The sequence below is a fragment of the Pongo abelii genome, chromosome 13 (genome assembly GCF_028885655.2).
Source record: "Pongo abelii isolate AG06213 chromosome 13, NHGRI_mPonAbe1-v2.0_pri, whole genome shotgun sequence".
NCBI lineage: Eukaryota > Metazoa > Chordata > Mammalia > Primates > Hominidae > Pongo > Pongo abelii.
The window spans coordinates 17,768,508-17,788,798 of NC_071998.2; the positions used below are offsets into that span (position 1 = coordinate 17,768,508).

General features: G+C 37.8%; 1 protein-coding gene across 1 annotated transcript in view; it reads right to left on the reverse strand.

Annotated features, from left to right (window-relative positions):
* Positions 1-4,533: 4,533 nt before the first annotated feature.
* Positions 4,534-20,291, reverse strand: part of LOC100443657 (contactin-associated protein-like 3) — a 234,210-nt gene continuing 218,452 nt past the window's right edge. Inside the window, 7 exon segments of the mRNA XM_024252621.3 lie at positions 4,534-5,463; positions 5,465-5,561; positions 9,624-9,695; positions 9,924-10,154; positions 16,977-17,064; positions 17,959-18,092; positions 19,662-19,886. Of these exon segments, the coding sequence (XP_024108389.2) occupies positions 5,370-5,463; positions 5,465-5,561; positions 9,624-9,695; positions 9,924-10,154; positions 16,977-17,064; positions 17,959-18,092; positions 19,662-19,886 (941 nt within the window). The 3' untranslated portion in view covers positions 4,534-5,369.

Genomic DNA, 20,291 nt, shown 5'->3' on the forward strand with positions numbered 1-20,291 from the left:
AAAAAATTCAGAGAGGTGACTAGAAAAGAAGATGTTTAAAAAGATTCCTTAAGGAGGTCAATAATAATTTTTTAAAGGTTGATAAACGCTGCTGTAATTCTTCTTTTCCTTGCCTCAGGTAGTTTCATGCACTTTGTTACACACTGAAGAGCAACCCTTTCCAGATTTGCAGTTTTTCTCCAATTGCAGCTCTTTCCTCGCTGGTACTCTATCCTGCAATCTCTAGCCACCTTCGTGTACCTGAACTCTTGGCAACAGCTACTCCATTCGGAGACTTGGTAGGCTTCCTTAAGCTATCTCCATTGTCACACTGCTGTCTCAAATTCTCTCAAGTTGTAAGCTGGGATACTCACAGCACACATCTTACGTGTTTCCTATCTTTCAGGGATTACATTCCGTGCCTGATGTCCAGTGTACTGAAAACCATTGTTTCGTATATTTTGTCTGGTTTGAGGTTGTTTCATGCAGGAGGGTTAGAGGGTAAATATGCTCCCTATTACTCCATCTTAGCCAGAAGTAAAATAAGAAAAAATATATATCTAAGTATAAACACACATACACATATATATGTATGTATGTATGTATATAACATATATGAATCATATCCTAAAGATTTGGAACAAGAAGAAAATTTAGCTACCAATTATGTTTACTCGCTGCAGATTAAGATGAACATTGTAGATTGGAGCATATTATGGGAGCAGGGCAACCTGGAGAATTGGTCAGGAACTAGAAATGTCAGGACCTGCATTCTAACCCATTTTTGTCAGTAATTATCTGTGTAACATTTTATCAAAGCAGTGAAGGCCTTTGTGAAATTTGCAAAAATGGGGATAACTATATGTTTTACCTCATTGGCTTGCTTAAGGAGTTAAAATGTGATATGAGTCATACAAAGTGCTCATGTAGTCACAGAGGTTCTATTTTAAGGGCTTTCTTAAATTTTTAGGTACCATCACAAGCTAGCTAAGTTAAAAATTTTCATATTGCAAAATCTAAAAGTTCATCTCATTATTTTAGACATTTTTATTCACAGAGCAAATGCAACAATGTGAACCTCACATTTAAAAATATATAATGGCACAATAAAATGCAAAAATATAATTTTAGGTCATAATCAACCTATAGGCAATAAACTATGTTATCATTTTGTAAAAAATAAAAACCACAGGAAGTAGTGCTTCAGTACATTTTCCCGACGATATGATTAATCCATAATAAATTCTGCTACTACTCCTAGTAATGACAACTTTATGTAACCTTCTTAAAACATTATTCACATTTACACTCAAGTATACCAACTTAAACCATTAGTGGCTGTTCTGACAACGCATCAGCAATGAGCTTAGCCTGAGCTACATCCATTAGGAGTGATGTGAAGGAAGAGAAAAGCATTGGACTCTATGATATTTAATGTCTTTACCAATAGAAAAGCTCTATAATTCTCAGAATTCAATTTTTTAATTAAAAAATTGGTTCTCTCTTTACACTTAATTGCCAAAACAGTGTTTACAAATACTTTTATCTTGCCCCAAATTGGCCAATGAGGTAGTAGGTTAAACAGCCAATTCATCATGTTTTGATTTAAAATGTGTCCATATCATTCTTCCCCAACTTCATGTATATTTTAATAATCCATTTCTGTCACTTATATTATGGATTCAAGAATAAACTAAGCAAATGGATCATTTGTTTGCCTTCCAGTTATACATGAAGAAATAAATGTTTTATTGAAGAAAAAAAGCCATCAAAATCAATTTTCCATTGCACTCTTTTATTTGTTGCAATACTGTTTATAACAGCTAAGATTTGGAAACACCCTAAGTGTTCATCAACAGATGAATGAAGAAAATGTGGTTCACATACAAAATGGAGTACTCTTCGGCCGTAAAAGAGAATGAGATCCTGTCACTTGCAACAGCATGGATGGAACTGGAGGTCATTATGTTAAGTGAAATAGGCCAGGCATAGAAAGACAAACATTGCATGTTCTCATTTATTTGTGGGATCTAAAAATCAAAACAATGGAACTCATGGATATACAGAGTAGAAGGATGGTTAGTAAAGGCTGAAAAAAGTAGTAGACAGCTGAGATAATGGTGGGGCAGAGGTGGGGATAGGTTAATGGGTACAAAAAAATAGAAAGAATGAGTAAGACTTACTATATGATAGCACAATAGGGTGACTATCGTCAATAAAAACTTAACTGCATATTTTAAAATAAAGAGTGTAATTAGGTTGTTTGTAACACAAAGGATAAATGTTGAGGGGATGGATACCCCATTCTCCATGATGTGCTTATTTCACAGTGCATGCCTGTATGAAAACATCTCATGTACTCCATAAATATATACACCTAGTGTGTACACAAAAATTAAAAAAAAAAGATTTCCCATCAAATATTCTTTCAGAGAAGATGTGAACAAAGATACAGAATTGTTGGTCAGTCTAGGCAAACAGAGTATCAAACAGCCTAGTATGATTTTCTCCTCTGCTAAATAATACCGGGAAGGCAGGAAGGTGGGCTTCTCTATGGATTGAAGTTAAAAGAGAGAAGTGTCAGGAGTTCAGTCCAAGCCTGGCAACTTACTAGTACTGGCTACTTGAAGAGATTAACTCTTACAACCTTATCTTTGTCTCATCTATAAAACTGAGGGAGCAGGTTAAAAAAATCTTATATGTTAATACATGACTTATTCTACTCCATGTCTCTATTACAATGAAAGATCATACACAGGCTGGATGAAAATATGTTAAATTTACTGTGACTTTTCACAGTAATAGAAACAGAATAATAGAGGCATGGGGTAGAATATACCAGGTATCAGTACTAACTACTATCAAAGTATGTTAAGTTTATGCCGTAATAATGACTTTTAGGAAACAATGAAGATTTACAGTGATTTCCTAAGGTGAATTTGGACAAAAATATTGAGATAATACCACTCACCAGTGTCACTATTTTACAGAGATAAGCCTTCAATGTCACATTAACCACTCTCATTTTAATATTAGAATTTTGAAGTTTTTAAGCATCAGAATCTTCAGCTTTCTCAAATGAAGAATGGTAATTATATGCTATTTTCTTTTTTAATTTGAAGACAAAATTTGGGAAATAATTATGCTTTTACTTTTATATTACAAAAGGGTGTTACTTGCAACTAGCATCTATATATCTAAATAACGTTTAGTGACTTAGTTCTCTGCAACAATAAAAAGTACTCAATTTAGATTTTAGTAAGTTGACTGTTAGATGGTTGCTTTCTGGCAGAAGTTTAAATACATACATTCATAGATATTTTTACATCTAGCAATCAGTAAATATCTCTTTTTCTTGTACTTTGCGTTTAATAATTTAAAAGGAAAAATTTAACAGATGATAAATATCAAACCAAAAAAGGTCAACAAATCTTAATAATCTCAAAATATACAAGAAGGGTAAAGTAATGCATAAACCAATACAGAATACATGTGTCTGCACATTTTTGCATAAATTTTAAAAAGCATATAATTTTGCAATTTTAATTTTATAGAGCTTTCCCTAAAATATTTTTTATTTTATTTAAAAATGAGTTTACTTTCAAATAAGAAGATTAAGTCTAAAAATCAGTAAAAAGATTGATGGTGATGATGTATCAATGCAATTTGATGCATCCGTTTTGCTGTCTTGCAAAAAGTGCGGTGACCAATGGGCTGTCTGTACTCTCAATACAGATGTAGTATTCTGAGAAGAGATCATTTGTTAAGAGCGGATTTCAGACAGAGAGCGTACTCATTCTTTCAAAAATAACACATATGAGAAGATGGAAATTCATTTACGTAACAGTAACGCTGAATCAATATATTTTCAACTTGCCCTGATGTGGAAGAAATATACCATCTCATTAGTCCTTGGTAGGCAGTTGGTATCTGGAACATGAAGAGTGTAGCATCATTGCTTTTATATAATTGGTTTATTGAATCCAAATGGTGGTTCCATGCATTATCAAATAACCACTGCTTCAATATTAGTCCCTGGAACTGTCTCCATAAAGTTAATTCCAATCCTTTGCTGTCTTAGTGTGTATGTAAACCTTAATGAGACATGTTTCAATTAATAGCACATATTCAATTTTGGGTAATCTACGGGAATTTGGCCCCATGGTCATAGACCTGTGATCAGACTGGCAGATTTAAAAAACATCATATAAATGCTAACTTTTCTTGGAGTGAACAGCCTTCAGTTTACATTCCAAAAGTGATTAGATGAGAGGATAATACACAATGATATTTATGCCTAGAGCAGTTGAAAATTTAGAAAAGGAATTAGTGATCTTCAGTTAAGCTGTTTTTTTAATAAACTGAAAAGATGTTCTGTACAACATAATAGAGTCATAGGAAATCAAAAGCATATCAGTAACAACTTTTAGAAAAACAGAAATGAATGATAAAGAAAAACAGATATGACCTCTCAATATTTTGGGGAAATAAGTTTAGGATGATGTTTCATTCAGGTATTAATGATATAAATAAAGGATAACTCTGTATAAGAAGTAGTGTTTGTATCTGGTTGTAAATTTAGTTAAAAACATAATCACAATTTACAAAAACTGTAATTACAAATTACAAAGAAAAACAGGCAGACAATCTTGTATTGACATCCTCTTGGATCTTGTCACGTACCAATGTTCTGTTCCATTACAAAATTCAATACTAAAATTTCAGAGCTAACGTTCAATATTAATTTCAACATTAAAATGTATCAAAATCATTAAAAACAGTCAATTAGAAAAAGCAATACACCAAAAATAATGGTAGTATTTCCAGGCTTCTACTGCATTGTATTAACCATCACACAGGGGAACAAAAAGGCTGTGAATTTTGGGTAGGCCACTTGGCTCTGGATTCCAGGACTATGGAAATGCCAGTGAAGGTAGTCTAAGAAGCATTTCCTGTTTTATAAATATCAGCAGAAGACCAAAAAAAGGGATCCCAGATATGTTTTCAAGTAACAAAAAACATTAAAGTGCAATTTTGTCTTTTACATCTGAACAAAGGTTCTGTCATTTTTAAAAAATAAAGTAGGGCCACAGCTTTATAGTCATCTTCTCATCTAAAACCCCACAATTATTAACAGAGATCAAACTGCAGTTTTGGAAGAGAGCCTTTGGACGGGGAAACTACTGAACAGTGATGAATGGCCATACCTAATTCATCGTTTGGAAATTGCTGTGGAGGACTGTGTTTCACCGAGGGAGAAAGGGACTTCCCAGAGGCTCCGAGGCTGCAGGTCTTCAGCCAGGTGACAGCACTGCACCTGCTGTGTGCACCCTGATGGCAACAGCAGGGAAGTCCACAGTCACGGTCATAGAAACAGCCACAGCTGCCAATCAGAAGACTCGCTCTTTCTGGCTTTCATGGACTGTGTTTTGCACATCGAGCTCACTGTTTAGAGCTGTCTTAGCACTCTTCTTTTTTTGAGACTTTTGACTCATTTTCTTTGCGTAACTTTCTCTGTTGATAGATGCGTATGGCTATGGCAGTGATGCAAAGCAAAATAAATATCACCACTGCTATCACACCTAGGGAGAGAAAAGAATAAAACGTCAAAATTTTTTTTCTTTTTTCTTTTTAGACAGAGGGTCTCACTCTGTCGCCCACGCTGGAGTGCAGTGGCACGGTCATAGCTAACTGTAGCCTTGATCCTCCCAAGTAGCTGAGACTATAGGCCCACTCCACCGTTCAGCTAATTTTTTTTTTCTTTTTACAATTATTCTTTGTAGAGATGGGGTGTTGCTATGTTGCCCAGGCTGGTCTCGAACTCCTGGGCTAAAGTGATCCTCTCACCTTGGCCTCCCAAATTGTTGGGATTACAGGTGTGAGTTACCGTGCCTGGCCTCAATGTCAGAGTATAAATGGTGATTTTTGCTCCAATCAGAGGCTTTGCAGACATCATTGCTTTTTAAGTTTGGTTAAAATAAACCAACCATCTATTGTATTATAAATTGAAAACACCAAAACTCAGAAATGCTAAGGTCAAGTAATTTTATAACATTTAACATACTTCTGAGGGACTATGACTTTTGGATATGGCTGTGTTAGGCTTTTTCCCTACAGGTATATGATGATTGGGTTTCAGATAATGCTTTCAGATTTAAAAGAAGAAAGACATACATGTCTCTAAGACCGTGTACATCCTTCAGTTAACAAGTGGGACATTTTAAGTCATTTTACAAGTATAGAGTGTTTGCATCATCATAGATCATTACATGTTATTGTTAGTACAATGAAATGGGTACATTTTAATGAAATTGTTTTCAAATACTTTTATGATAATATACTTATGAAATGCAGTAGTGTAGCATATATGTAATCAATCCCTATTACCAAAAATATTGCAGGCATATTTATTAATTTTTTTTACCTGGAATGTGGATTATTTGAAAGAGCTGGGTGAAATGTTTTAAAATATCGAAACCATTAGCAGTGCCCATGATTCTCGACTCTAGCTGCACATTAAGTCAGTAAGTCAGAATAAATAAATGGAAGGCCTGGATACCAGTATCTTTATAAATTGTTTCAGGCTTTACTTCAGAGCCAGAGTGCCAAAGCATGAAGCCAAGCCACAGAACGCTGTTTACTGAAGCAATTATATTAATGACAAATGAAAGTGAAATCTATGCTACAAGAAATAAATATGTATAAAGACAAGCTTCTGAAGGTAATCAGAATATGTCACCCCCAAATATGCCTTTTTGACAAATATTTTGAGGTAAAGGCAATTAAGAAGCAGCCAATGGAGGAAGAGCTCTCTAGATCCTCCCCTCTTTTCATCTAAAGACAAGATGTAAATTCTCTTTTACCGGAGACCATTCTTACCAGCTCAGGGATGTCAGCAGAAGAATGTACAAACACACATACTCCACTAGTTTCTTCCCATATATTTATCTTCCCACGGTTTCTCGCCTTTGGAAGCCTAAAATTGCTTTCCATTGTCCCATCATTTCTCCACAAATGTATTGTTGAAGATGAGCCAGACTTCTAAGCCACTGCGGTTTGAGTTTCACTGAGGTTTCTCCCACATGCTGTGGGCTGCATGCCTTAGTAAACTTGCTTGTTTTTCTCTTGTTAATCAGAGGTCTGTCCCAACTACAAACTTGGGAATGATAAGGAGAAGTTATATTTCCTCCCCCACGCTTTTACTGCCTACATCGTACATTTAAAGTACTTCACACAAATATTAATTTATATCTTCAGCCAGTCCCTATTAGAAAATGCAAACTGCCTTTGGGAAAGCCCAGGGGAAGCCTTCCACAGACTCCTTTTCATCCCCTGCTTCAGCCTAAGAATTTCTCAGGGGAAGGGAACACTGCTAAGATGTTTCCCTACATTTACTCAGTCAATCTTGCCAGTGGTATCTGACCACAAGCAATATAATACAATTCCAAAGATGAGAGCTGGTTCTATTATCATTTCCTTCTCACCAAAAGCTGGGCACTAACCCTGACATTGTGTAAACGTCTGTAGGACTTGGAAACCTAGTGTGAAAATGTTCGGCATGTTGAAATTGCTTTTGCATTGCAATGAAAAAAAATCTAAAAAAGGCACGATTGATTTAGGATTGGATTTGATTTAAAATTGAACACGAAAGTATACCTTTTAGATATGCATTATTGACCACATTCCCACTGGAAACTGTTGAAAAACAGTTTTTGTTCATCAGGTCATGTATTTTTAATTTACACCTTACTGATTTCTAAGAGAAAAAGAATTGAGATAGTGATGGAAATGTGAATATCCTCAACTGAAATTTAGTCAGAACTTTATTATGTCGAAATTGTTTTCTGTCATTTTGGAGGAAACAAACACAACTAGTTTACTCTTGTATGTGCTATGGAGAGTCTGCAGAATAAGAATACAATTAAGATTTCAATAACTCGGCCGGGCATGGTGGCTCATGCCTGTAATCCTAGCACTTTGGGAGGCCAAGGTAGGTGGATCATGAGGTCAGGAGATTGAGACCATTCTGGCTACCACGGTGAAACCCCGTCTCTACTAAAAATATAAAAAATTAGCCGTGTGTGGTGGTGGGCACCTGTAGTCCCAGCTACTTGGGAGGCTGAGGCAGGAGAATGGGAGGTGGAGCTTGCAGTGAGCCGAGATGGCACCACTGCACTCCAGCCTGGGTGACGAGCGAGACTCTGTCTCAAACAAACAAACAAACAAACAAAGATTTCAATAATTCACTCATTAATTAACAAGAAAAGGTGAATGCTTATTTTTTGCACCAGCTCTAAACAAATTATATTTTAGAAAAAAAGTTTTCATTGCCAAAACATACTTTTAAGCTGTGCTTAACTTCACTTTTCTTCAATTAAAAATAACCACAAAACATTCTTAGCCTATTAGATTAGTTCTTTCCAAAGTATGATTAAAAGTGAAACAGACAATGGCTACTGCTGCACAACATTGTAAATGTCCTTAATGACTGGGAATTATACACTTTAAAATAACAATACACTTTAAATAATGTGTGCATTTCGAACTTCTTAAATAATCATGCCTGTAATCCCAGCACTTTGGGAGGCCAAGGTGAGCAGATCAGGAGGTCAGGAGATCGAGACCATCCTGGCTAACACAGTGAAACCCCGTCTCTACTAAAAATACAAAAAATTAGCCGGGCGTGGTGGCGGGCGCCTGTAGTTTCAGCTACTCGGGAGGCTGAGGCAGGAGAATGGCGTGAACCCAGGGGGCGGCGCTTGCAGTAAGTCGAGATCGCTTCACTGCACTCCAGCCTGGGCGACACAGCAAGACTCTGTCTCAAAAAACAAACAAACAAACAAACAAAAAAACAACTTCTTAAATAAGTGAAACACTGTCGTGGGAGTACCTAAATCATACTATTTGTGATTGAAGAAAAGTACCGTAAAGTGTATGGTCTGATAATTAGCTGAGGTTTCCATTGCTTTGAACATAATTACTTCAGGTCCGTCCAACAGTTGTCATTACCTTGACAAATATCCCACATGTCCTAGGGAACACAGCTATTTTCAAATTAATAACTTTTCATTATTAGTTTTGTAACTGTTCTTCAAAAAAAAATTGTTTCAGCAGAATTCTTACATGCTGAGCACCCCCAGGGAAGCTGAAATCAGCAAATACTGCCTCAGAAAATCAACAAAGGCCGGCCATGGTGGCTCATGCCTGTGATCTCAGCACTTTGGGAGGCTGAGGCGGGCAGATCACTTGAGGCCAGGAGTTCGAAACCAGCATGGCCAATACGGAGAAACCCTGTCTCTACCAAAAACACAACAAATTAGCCAGGCATAGTGGCACACTCCTATAATCCTAACTATTCAGGAGGCTGAGGCAGGAGAATCGCTTGAACCCGGGAGGCAGAGGTTGCAGTGAGTGGAGATCTCACCACTGCACTCCAGCCTGGGTGACAGCGTGAGACTCTTGTCTCAAATAGAAAAAAAACAAAGAACAAAAAACAAAAAAACAACAACCAACCGCAATACATAGTACCCCTCTGACCTCACCATTGAGTGTTGATTCTTACATATGTTTCCCATCGAGCTAAGTAATGGCATCATTATCTAAAGCGATAATGACAAGCACCAGGTCATTCAGGGCCTTGTTACCTCCAATGACAGCAGAGTCTCTTCTGTCTGCATTAACCAAGGGCTCTCCCTCATCCGCTGGTCCAGAACGACCTACAACAGGGAAAGGGAGAATGATGTTTATTAGCTTGATTTAATCACGCCACAATTTACACATAGCAAACTTTTGTCAATTAAAAGTGAATTAAAATAACATCACGAAAATGTATTTTAAAAAGGAAAAAAAGGATGACAGAGACGGAGAAAAGAAGGCTTTTGAGAAATTCACAAACACTTGAGAGAAGCGCAGTTTCAGGTGCGCAGGGGTGGAGGGCCACACACCTGCGCCCCCCGCGAGTCGGGGAGCCAGTTCCCGCGCCGGGGAGCCGGACGCCGCCCCCGCCGCGCAGCGGGCCATAGGGGCCACGTGGCCGCGGACGGTGACCCGGGAGGGGCCGCTGGGGCGCAGCGCCGCCTTCAGGGGAGCAGCATGGCCGAAGCGCACCGCCGAGAGGCAGCCAGTGAAGCCACTAGTCGCCGCCCGCCTTGTGTCTGGGTCCGCGCCGGCAGCCTCTGAGGACAGAAGGGGGACACACAGTTAGGGCGCAGCGGCGGAGATGGAGGCGCAGGGACACCCCGCATCTGCAAGACAGCGACCCTCGAAAGTCCCTCCGAACCCCTCGTTCCTTCACTCCAGGAGAGGTCACCCTGAATCTTTACCTGTCTGGCAACTATTTCCATTGTCAGGGTTATGAGAAGCAGGTTTTTAACAGATTTGTTCAAGTGCAGATGGCTGGCTCTCTGCAACTGACAGAGCTTCATAGGAAAGCAGTTACATGACATAAATTTAAGAAATCCTCTGCCATTTAATTTTTAAAATAGAGCATTAAAATAAAATTTTAATGGCGCTCACAGCCAATAATCCGGAGGATTACAGAAAAACGACTCTTGGAGATGAGGACAGAGCTCTGGAAATCCTTCATATTACAGTTGCTATTTTGTATGATGGCTTTCATATTATCTTAAACTGTATCTTTTGTCATCAGATAATACCCCTCTTTATCTCATTTAAGATTTGATTATATTCCAATCTTAAATTCAATCTTATCTGAAAGTAGTGCTTCATTTCTTAAATTTATCAGCTGTTGCCTGCTAGTTCTTGGCATGCCCCTTCATTTTCAATATTGTAAGAGCATTTAACTGTTATTTTTAAACCTAGTTTGACAGAATTTAGTCCATTCGTCTTTAGAGTAATAACCACTATATCTGATTTTATTCTTTTTATCTTACACTATTTATTTCACATTATTATTTCATCTTTTTTTCTTTTATTTTGCTGGTTTAAGCAGTTTCCTTATTTCCTGCTTTCCCTTCTGTGAGTTTGAGAGCTCAACTTCCCTAGCCCTCACAATCAAAATCATTCCTTCACACTGTTATATGAAAACAAGATCCTTTTTCCAACTTTCCCCCACTCCCAACAGTGAGATGAGCGATTGCATGGTTCTTTTCCCCCACCCTCCCTCCCACACCACCGCGGGGTTCCCCACAACAGTTCTTCCCTAAATGAGAGGCTTGAGAAACTTTTTTTCTTCTCTCACTTTTCCCTTTTTACTCTTCTTTGGTTTTACTCTAGTACATTTAGATCCTGACCAGAATGACAATTTCTCTTACATTATATTTTTCTATGATGTTTCCAGTTCAAGGATCTTTACATAATTTATTTTTTCCAAGAAGGAACTTTGACAGGATGGACAAAGATTCTCCCCATGACCAGATGTTGGTCAGGCTACTCTAAGCTCTCTGCTCAACCAGCCTGACCTTTGGTCTTTCATCATCCAGCTTAGCAAGAATCCTGCCAATTTGGTTTTAAACCATATCTCCCACCCTCAATATCTGATCACCCTCAATATCTAATCACCACCTTTCTCATCCCTCTCACCACCCCGCAGGTGATGTCTGACAACACTGGCCTGGCATCACCAGGAATCCTGGTCAGTTTAGCGAGAATTACTCTCCCATTTTTGTAGTTTTCCACTCAGACACCCGACCCCAGCCACTCTGCTCCTTGGCTGTGAATCCACACTTTTCCTTGTTGTATTTGAAGTTGAGCTCAATCTCTTTCCCCAACTGCAAAGCCCCATTCCAGTAATTCCTATACCTATTGCCATAGTCCTGAATAAAGTCTGCCACACCATCTTAACAAGAGTATTTTTATCTTTTGACATGATACAAGACGGTTTTACATTAAATAATTGTAGTTTAGAGAAGAATCATATAATTTTAGGGCAGACTTTTTTTTTTTTTTTTTGAGATGGAGTCTCACTCTGTCCCCAGGCTGGAGTGCAGTGGCGCGATCTCGGCTCACTGCAACCTCCGCCTCCCGGGTACAAGTGATTCTCCTGCTTCAGCCTCCCAAGTAGCTGGGACTACAGACATGCACCACCACACCCAGCTAATGTTTTTGTGTATTTTTAGTAGAGACAGGGTTTCATCATGTTGGCCAGGGTGGTCTCGATCTCTTGACCTTGTGATCTGCCCACCTTGGCCTCCCAAAGTGTCAGGATTACAGGCGTGAGCCACCGTGCCCGGCCAGACTTCTCTTTAAAACCCTGAATAAAAACCTTGAACAACTGTTTAATTTGGAGCTGATGAAACAGAGTAGAACTTTCTTGCATCTTTAATAAATGACTTAATTAGAAAATGATCACCATATATACTTTTTTTAAGCTGGAAAATCTGAAAGAAAGGAGTTTCTTTGCCCACTCTGAAGTATACCTGGCAATCACATCACAATCCAGGAAGAAACTCGTGATTCTGTACTCCCAGGTTTTAGCCAGCACTGCTATTTATTGTTTATCAGTTAACCAATATTCAGTAGAACTTGACTCTTACTGTGGTACATGTAGATACAGTTTCCGCTCTATTACCTTGACATGGCAACATGGTCAAAACCCTTCACTTTTGGTTCTCTTAGCTGAATAGCTCTAATCAACAATGTATGGTGACCTGTCTGCCTCCCTTTCTGGGCTTTCTCAACTTTGGGGTCCTGCACCCAGCTCCCTTCCAATTCTCTATTCTCTTCCATCAAAGCCTGCTCCTGAGTAAATTCATGTTTGCACAAATTCCTGATCATGGCTTTTGATAACACTTTCAGGGGCATGTGTATTTTGGCAGAAGAGTCAAAAGAATGAATCTCTAATACAGAATTTGAAATATTGGCACTTGAAGTTGTGGGAAAAAAATATTTGGGATAGGGTTGTCTTCCCAGCCCACTGAAGTCATGCCAAATAGACAGATGTCTATCCTTAAAAAAGGGTGACACTTGATTGAACTAAAGGAGAAAACAGCTAGATAAGTGGACAGTCTTCTACACTGTGCAATATGGTAGACACTAGCCACATGTAACCATTGAGATTCAAATCAGGCCAGGTGTGGTGGCTCACGCCTGTAATCCCAGCACTTTGGGAGGCCGAGGCGGGCGGATCACCAGGTCAGGAGATCAAGACCCTCCTGGCTAATACGGTGAAACCCTGTCTCTACTAAAAATACAAAACAAAAACAAAAACAAAAACAAATTAGCAGGGCATGGTGGTGGGTGCCTGTAGTCCCAGCTACTTGGGAGGCTGAGGCAGGAGAATGGCGTGAACCCAGGAGGCAGAGCTTGCAGTGAGCCGAGTTCACGCCACTGTACTCCAGCCTGGATGACGGAGTGAGACTCGATCTCAAAAAAAAAAAAAAAAAAAAAAAAAGAAAAGAAAAAAGAAACTCAAATCAATTAAAATTAAATAAAATGTAAAATTTAGTCCCTCAGTTATACTAGCCACATTTCTAGGGCTTAAAAACTCATTTATCTCAAGTGTGTCTGGGGACTACCACATAGGACAGCACAGACTTTACACGTTTTCATCATCACAGAAAGTTCTATTGGACAGCATTAGTTTTGTTGACTTACACTTTCAAAGACCTCAAGACATCTGTGATGCCCACTGAATCCTGGTTAATGGACCAAGTTAGAACAGTCTTAGAATTTTCTATTGAAGAGAATCTTGAAGATAACTTAGTGCAGCCTCCTCATTTTACCAATAAAGAGGGACTAATTGATATAATCTTTGCTCTTTCTTGGAAAAAAAACCCCACAAAATCTTCTATCTTCTTGACTTTTTATAGGGTTTTTGGGTGTTTTTATTCTGTAATGTTGAAAGAGGCAATCCACCATTGGCTCTGAGTGTCTCCTCATGCTTTGCTGGGTTTCCCAAGAAGTGCAAGATGCTGACAGCACTTTACTCAGGCCACTTCTCAAGGCTATAATTGAAGCAAGCAACATTGAGGGATGAGGTCATGACCCCCTCCAGGACAAAGAACAGACTTGCTTAGTGCTTGTTACAAAATCGGTGGATTCCCCAAACTCAGTGTTCCTCTGCTGCAGTGCAAACCTGGCCACAGGTGCAGCCTTCATCTGCACCCATCACTGCCTCATAAGGCTTGAGGGCCAAGGGAAAACAATGCAAATGAACTGCTGCTCACGAGGCTTGCTGTGCCATGAGTAATAGGGTCCTCTGTCTCTGTACCAGGACAGCATCCACAAAACAGTTAAAAGCTGTTAACTTCCTAGCTCGTAAATCAGGTAAAATCAAATCCCAGACCCAACATAAAACATTTCTTCTAAATGAGACAAACACCATAGCATAAAAGTAATATAAAATACATAGGTTAATGAATTTTAAATGTTAAAACTATATGTCTTATGTGACATCTACTTACAAAACTCAAAAGGCAATTTCCAGAAATATTTAATTACCAAAACTATTTGGCATTCTTACATATCCAGAGCTCTACTTGAAATATAGTCCTTCAGCGGGTTTTCTTTTCTTCAGCCTAGAATGTATACCTCCTAAGGTATATAAGCTCAGCTGTATTCATATGTAACTGTTTACAGGCTAATTTTTTTTTACTTTTTGGGAGCAGACAAAAAGGCATCTTCCATTTTTGCCCTCTGTTTTTTTGATATACATGCAATTTTTAAGATAGTGTTTAAGGGGCTGGGCGTGGTGGCTCACACCTGTAATCCCAGCACTTTGGGAGGCCGAGGCGGGTGGATCACGAGGTCAGGAATTCGAGATCAGCCTGACCAACATGATGAAACCCCGTCTCTACTAAAAATACAAAAATTAGCCAGGCGTGGTGGCGTGCACCTGTAGTCCCAGCTACTCAGGAGGCTGAGGCAGGAGAATCGTGTGAACCTGGGAGGCGGAGGTTGCAGTGAGCCAAGACTGCGCCACTGCACTCCAGCCTGGGTGACAGAATGATACTCATAAGTGTTTAAATACACGTGCACGTGTACACACACAAAGCAAAACAGAAAGAATACCAATAACACCAAAGTATCTAAAAACAAATCTTAATTTACGATGGATCACCTTTACTGAATTATAAAGTATTTTAGGTGTTTGCATTCTTTAAAGCTACCTCTTGGATAAAATTCAAAGCTATACAGAAAATTCAAAATCTAAAAAGCTTACATTTAAATAGGTTTACTCTGAATTGATCTTGTGATAATCAATCTGAATGGTTTTCATTCATTAAGACTACTCAGAAATGGCAAAATCACAGTGAGGTGCTCAGAAACAGCATCTTAATTATGACGGATTTTGGGCCATTTTTTTCTAAGGCATTGTTAGGGTGCATAATAATAAATTAGGCTGAATATGAGCATTATTTTATTAGAATTGCTCATATATTAGCCTATGTACCTATTAACATGTGAGTGTAGTGAGGGTGGGTAGGTATAGTGTTTCTCTCATTCAGAGGCTTTCTCAGTGCTTAATAAACTGTTCATAGTAGATGCTCACCAAATTTTTTTTTTTTTTTTTTTTTTTTTGAGACAGAGTCTCGCTCTGTCGCCCAGGCTGGAGTGCAGGATCTCTGCTCACTGCAAGCTCCGCCTCCTGGGTTCACGCCATTCTCCTGCCTCAGCCTCCCGAGTAGCTGGGACTACAGGCGCCCACCACCAGGCCCGGCTAATTTTTTTTGTACTTTTAGTAGAGACGGGGTTTCACCGTGTTAGCCAGGATGGTCTGGATCTCCTGACCTCGTGATCTGCCCGCCTCGGCCTCCCAAAGTGCTGGGATTACAGGCGTGAGCCACCATGCCCGGCCGCTCACCAAATATTTTTAAATGAAGGGATGAATCAAAGATTTACAGAGACTCAAGAGAAATATATTGGTAACTTAGAACAGAGTGTTTTGGGTAACCTTCTTTGTAAAATTAGTGGCTTCTCTATTAGCCAACTTGTTGGTCTATTTTACTGTAAGTTAAGGAAAGCACTTCCTATATAATTCCAAATTTAAAGATAAAATTGTAGTTTTGGTATAATTACTAAATGTGAGAGTGGCAAAAAATGTATAGCAGAACCAATCCTAAAATACAGTTGTTCAAAGTATAAAGTGTTTCATTAATGTTTGATTATTATCTCTACCTCCAAGGACAGGCAAAATGAATACTTATAATTTTCTGAGATCAATCACTTCTGAGTATATACTTCATTGCTGAATTTGAATGTAGATTTTTATACCATAAGTTACATGCCTTTGAATATACCATCCTTGAATGAAAACATTAACACCTTCAATTACATGTTCTCCTTTATTTGGAAGGAAACAAAGATGTATATAATAAATATTATTCTACTTTTTGATCCTCAATATTAAAGTATAGTTCATTTTCTTGAGTTACATGAGTTTTTTAAAAAAAAAAAGATTATTTTCCTCAGTTCCTTTATTAAATGTAAAGCTAACTGTGATTTTACAACAGGTTATGATAGACAATATGATAGACAATTACTGTAACTTTCTACCTTGCGTAATAGATATTTATGAATATGCCTCCCCATTCCTGTTAGATACTAAAGTCAAAAAGGATGGAAACAACAGGTAAAGCAGGGCTTGAGAGAGAATTAAAACTGTATTCATCTGCTGTAATAAGATTAACAGTTTTTTCTCTTGTGTTCAACTCAAACGTAGTTTTATCATTGAATGATGGTCTCCAGAGTTGATGTTGATTAATACATACATAATCTGTGAACTTTGTGTCAGCTTTGATAACATTTCACTTTTCAAGAAGGGTTAGAAAAATACCGTGATTCATTATGCATGATTGCCAAGTGAGAGGTTAAGTGTGGAGGTATTTTTCCAGGAACGCCCTTGCATATCTCACAGGCAGCACTTACTCATGATTATATGTACACTCAGGCAAGAGTACAGTTTGCACCTTGATTGTCACTCACTGTGAAATTATTATTCAAGTAAGACAAGGAGCTTCTTTCAGCATGATGAATGCTTCCAGAGTTTGTGACATGACACTTAGATTTTTTGGGAAAAAGCTCTTTCTTCTACTTACCTAAAACCTTTCCCAATATGAGAGATTTGAGGGCGTTGAATTCTGTCCCTGAGGACAAGATTACTTGTTTCTTTGCGCTCTGGTTAACCTATTAGATGTCCCATGAGAAGCAAACATCAACAGAAAGTACAATTTTAATGATAAGGAAGCAAAGGAAGATGAGGAAAGGAAAGATGAAAATAAATCACTTTTAAGTACCACTACAAAAGCTCAAGAAGCCACCTTCAAATAATTAATCATTCAGAAGGGGAAGCTATTTTATAAGCAATTCCTATGATGCCATCAGCTACCACTCTATCCACGATGTACCCACTTGCTGGCTTTACTCTTCTTCATAATGGAAGGATCTATAATTGGCAGAATCCATGAAAAAGATGGAATTGGCTGTTTTAAACTTAAATACGTACTCATTCTGCGGAGAAAATCTGAAACATAAAACCAAGCATTGTTGTTCTCTATACAGTATATTTTCCTTCCAATGCCAATGGCAATGTGGAATTTACTTCCTCTGTTGTCACTCAGGTCTATTTTTTTACTTATTCCCATTTTAATAACTATGTTGTGTGCTTTTAAACCATGTTTTTAAGTTGCTAAAGTATTTGTTCTTTTATAATCAGAATAAGACAAGTTCCCACTGCAATATCAATGAATAGATTCCACCAGTAGTCACTATGAGAAACTAGAGAACATTCCCCTACTGAGTAAAGTGAAACAAATGAAGATATTTTGATATTTTAAATAGTAAAATATTAATAATAACTTTGACAGAATTGCATTGCTAAACAAACAAAACAAAGCAATACAGAATAAACAACCACCTCCTCTCCCCCAGATCCCGGCCATATTTGGCTTCTTCTTGACTTATGGAAGAGCAGCATTGAATGGGTTGCTCTTCCACTAATATTTATTATCAAATTTTTTCATTAGATTATTTGTTCTCAAAATAATAATATTAGTTTGACTTTTGCATTTGTGGGATTACCTCTGCCATGACCACGGCTTCTTCTCTGTTAATCTTCACTCGGTGAAGTTGCCCATCAGCCATGTTTTTAAAATCAAAGGTAAATGCATCAGGATTTTGATGTCTATCTAGCTTGTACCTAATCTGCAAACTTCCTAAAAAGAAAAATAAACAGTATTTAAAATTAAAGTGGTATTTTATAAAACTCTTGATACAGATTCTAGAGCACTTTTATTATTATTTACTTATAGCACTTTTGAATCTATTTAGCATCAATTTAGATGCACCCAATAGTTATCGTTCCTGGAACAGTGATTACTTAAGTGCTATTCCTGTGCCAGACTCTGAATCCAATGATGCTATTTTAAAAGTCAAGACTGAATGTGTTGTTAATAAGCAGTCTCCCCAAACCTTTTCATTTAAAAATGAAAAGGTTTAAATTATGCATATGAGCTCAGAACTCAGATCTAAATTCATTATGACTTTGATATTTATGAAATGATGAAACTCTATGCAATATTGTATCAACATCCAGTTCCTGTAATTATAACTTCTAATAAGACTCATTTTAATGTACTATTGACATGTGCATAAAGATTTTTTTATAGCCAGATTATTTTAAGCCTTCTGCCATAATCCAAAAATGAGGACAAGAAAAGGTTTTGTCAGGAGACAAGGTTTCCATAGTATCTACATCTTCTAATATACATACCGCTCTCCTACACAGATGTACCCTCATTATCTGTAATTCTCTTGCAGCTTATACTAAGATCCTGTTAATCAGAGATTTTTATTTATTTTTATTTTTTTGAGGTGGAGTCTCGCTCTGTCGCCCAGGCTGGAGTGCAGTGGCGCGATCTCGGCTCACTGCAAGCTCCGCCTCCCGGGTTCACGTCATTCTCCTGCCTCAGCTTCCTGAGTAGCTGGGACTACAGGTGCCCACCACCATGCCCGGCTAATTTTTTGTATTTTTAGTAGAGATGAGGTTTCACCGTGTTAACCAGGATGGTCTCAATTTACTGACCTCGTGATCCACCTGCCTTGGCCTCCCAAAGTGCTGGGAGTATAGGCATGAGCCACCGCGTCCAGCCTAATCAGAGATTTTGTAGATTTTTTTCTAGACATTAAATTTTTGTGCTGTGTACCTAACAAACTTAAAGCATGGTCTTCTTGTTCAACTGTGAAAACCTTGCAATGCCCCAATTACCACTGTTTGAGAGGCTGTCATTACACTTTTCTTCTATAAAAGTGGTAACTAGTTTTTCAGCCACTGATGAGATAAAGAACAGCTGTACTCATCTGTTGCTTATAAGAACTGGCTTTTCTATAGTTGTACTATAACATCCACATAAATGCTCCTCTATTTTGCTTAGAATGAGGAGGGAATGTATGTCATGTATCTAGATATCTTATTTCAAAATGAACAGCAAAACCAACTGGAGTCATCATGTACTACTAAAGTCATCCTATCAATAAGAAGAAATATAACTGCATATCAACTCCGTAAAATTATCAAACATGTACTGGGAGAAAAGCATCTTAATTTAATCTTGAAATGCTAGCTTTTATAATAACCATTAAGGAAGGCACTGAAAAACCAAACACATTGGAGGGCATACAGTTTTCTTTCATCGTTTGTAGTTTGACTGCTGAAAAGACCCAGTCATTACAGTCCTATTTTTCTAATTCAGGGTTCTCTTTTTCTTTACGCAAAAGATATTCACCATTGTTGGCGAGGATAACTGAAAGGTATTCCTCATAGAAAGAGCTCACATACAGCAATAAGCTCGGAGTTCGTGTGGTTCGGAAGCTCAGTGTGATCATTTCTCTGGTCAATGTTACATCTCTGTGTAACGAAGAAACGAGAGAGCTGGAGTTTTCACTTAAAGTGTAATGTTCTTGAAAATGGTACGTCATTGAGGAGCCAGTTGCAAAATATGCAGAAATCTCTGAAATGATAAATACATTTTTGTTATGTTAACAAAATGTAAGTCCAACGGTCTTGTTTTAAGTACATTTAGAGAATGAGACCAAACCTTAAATATCCTGGGAGATTAATAGTGAAATCCTTTCCTGTTTTATTTTTTTTTCACTTTTTAAAGTTTTTTAAAAACTACAACTTGAAGAAAAAGTAGCAAACTCCAATATACTCATAACCCAGAATTGACTAACACTTAATAGAGATTTTAATTCTCCAAATCATCCTCATCTTATATTTACATATAATCAATTCTCCAGTATAAATTTATAATTTATAGGTAACTTATCTCATCTTTGGTTTCCAATTTTTTCCCAAATCATTAATTTTTAAACATCTTTATTCAGATATAATCCATATGCCATGTAATAGACCC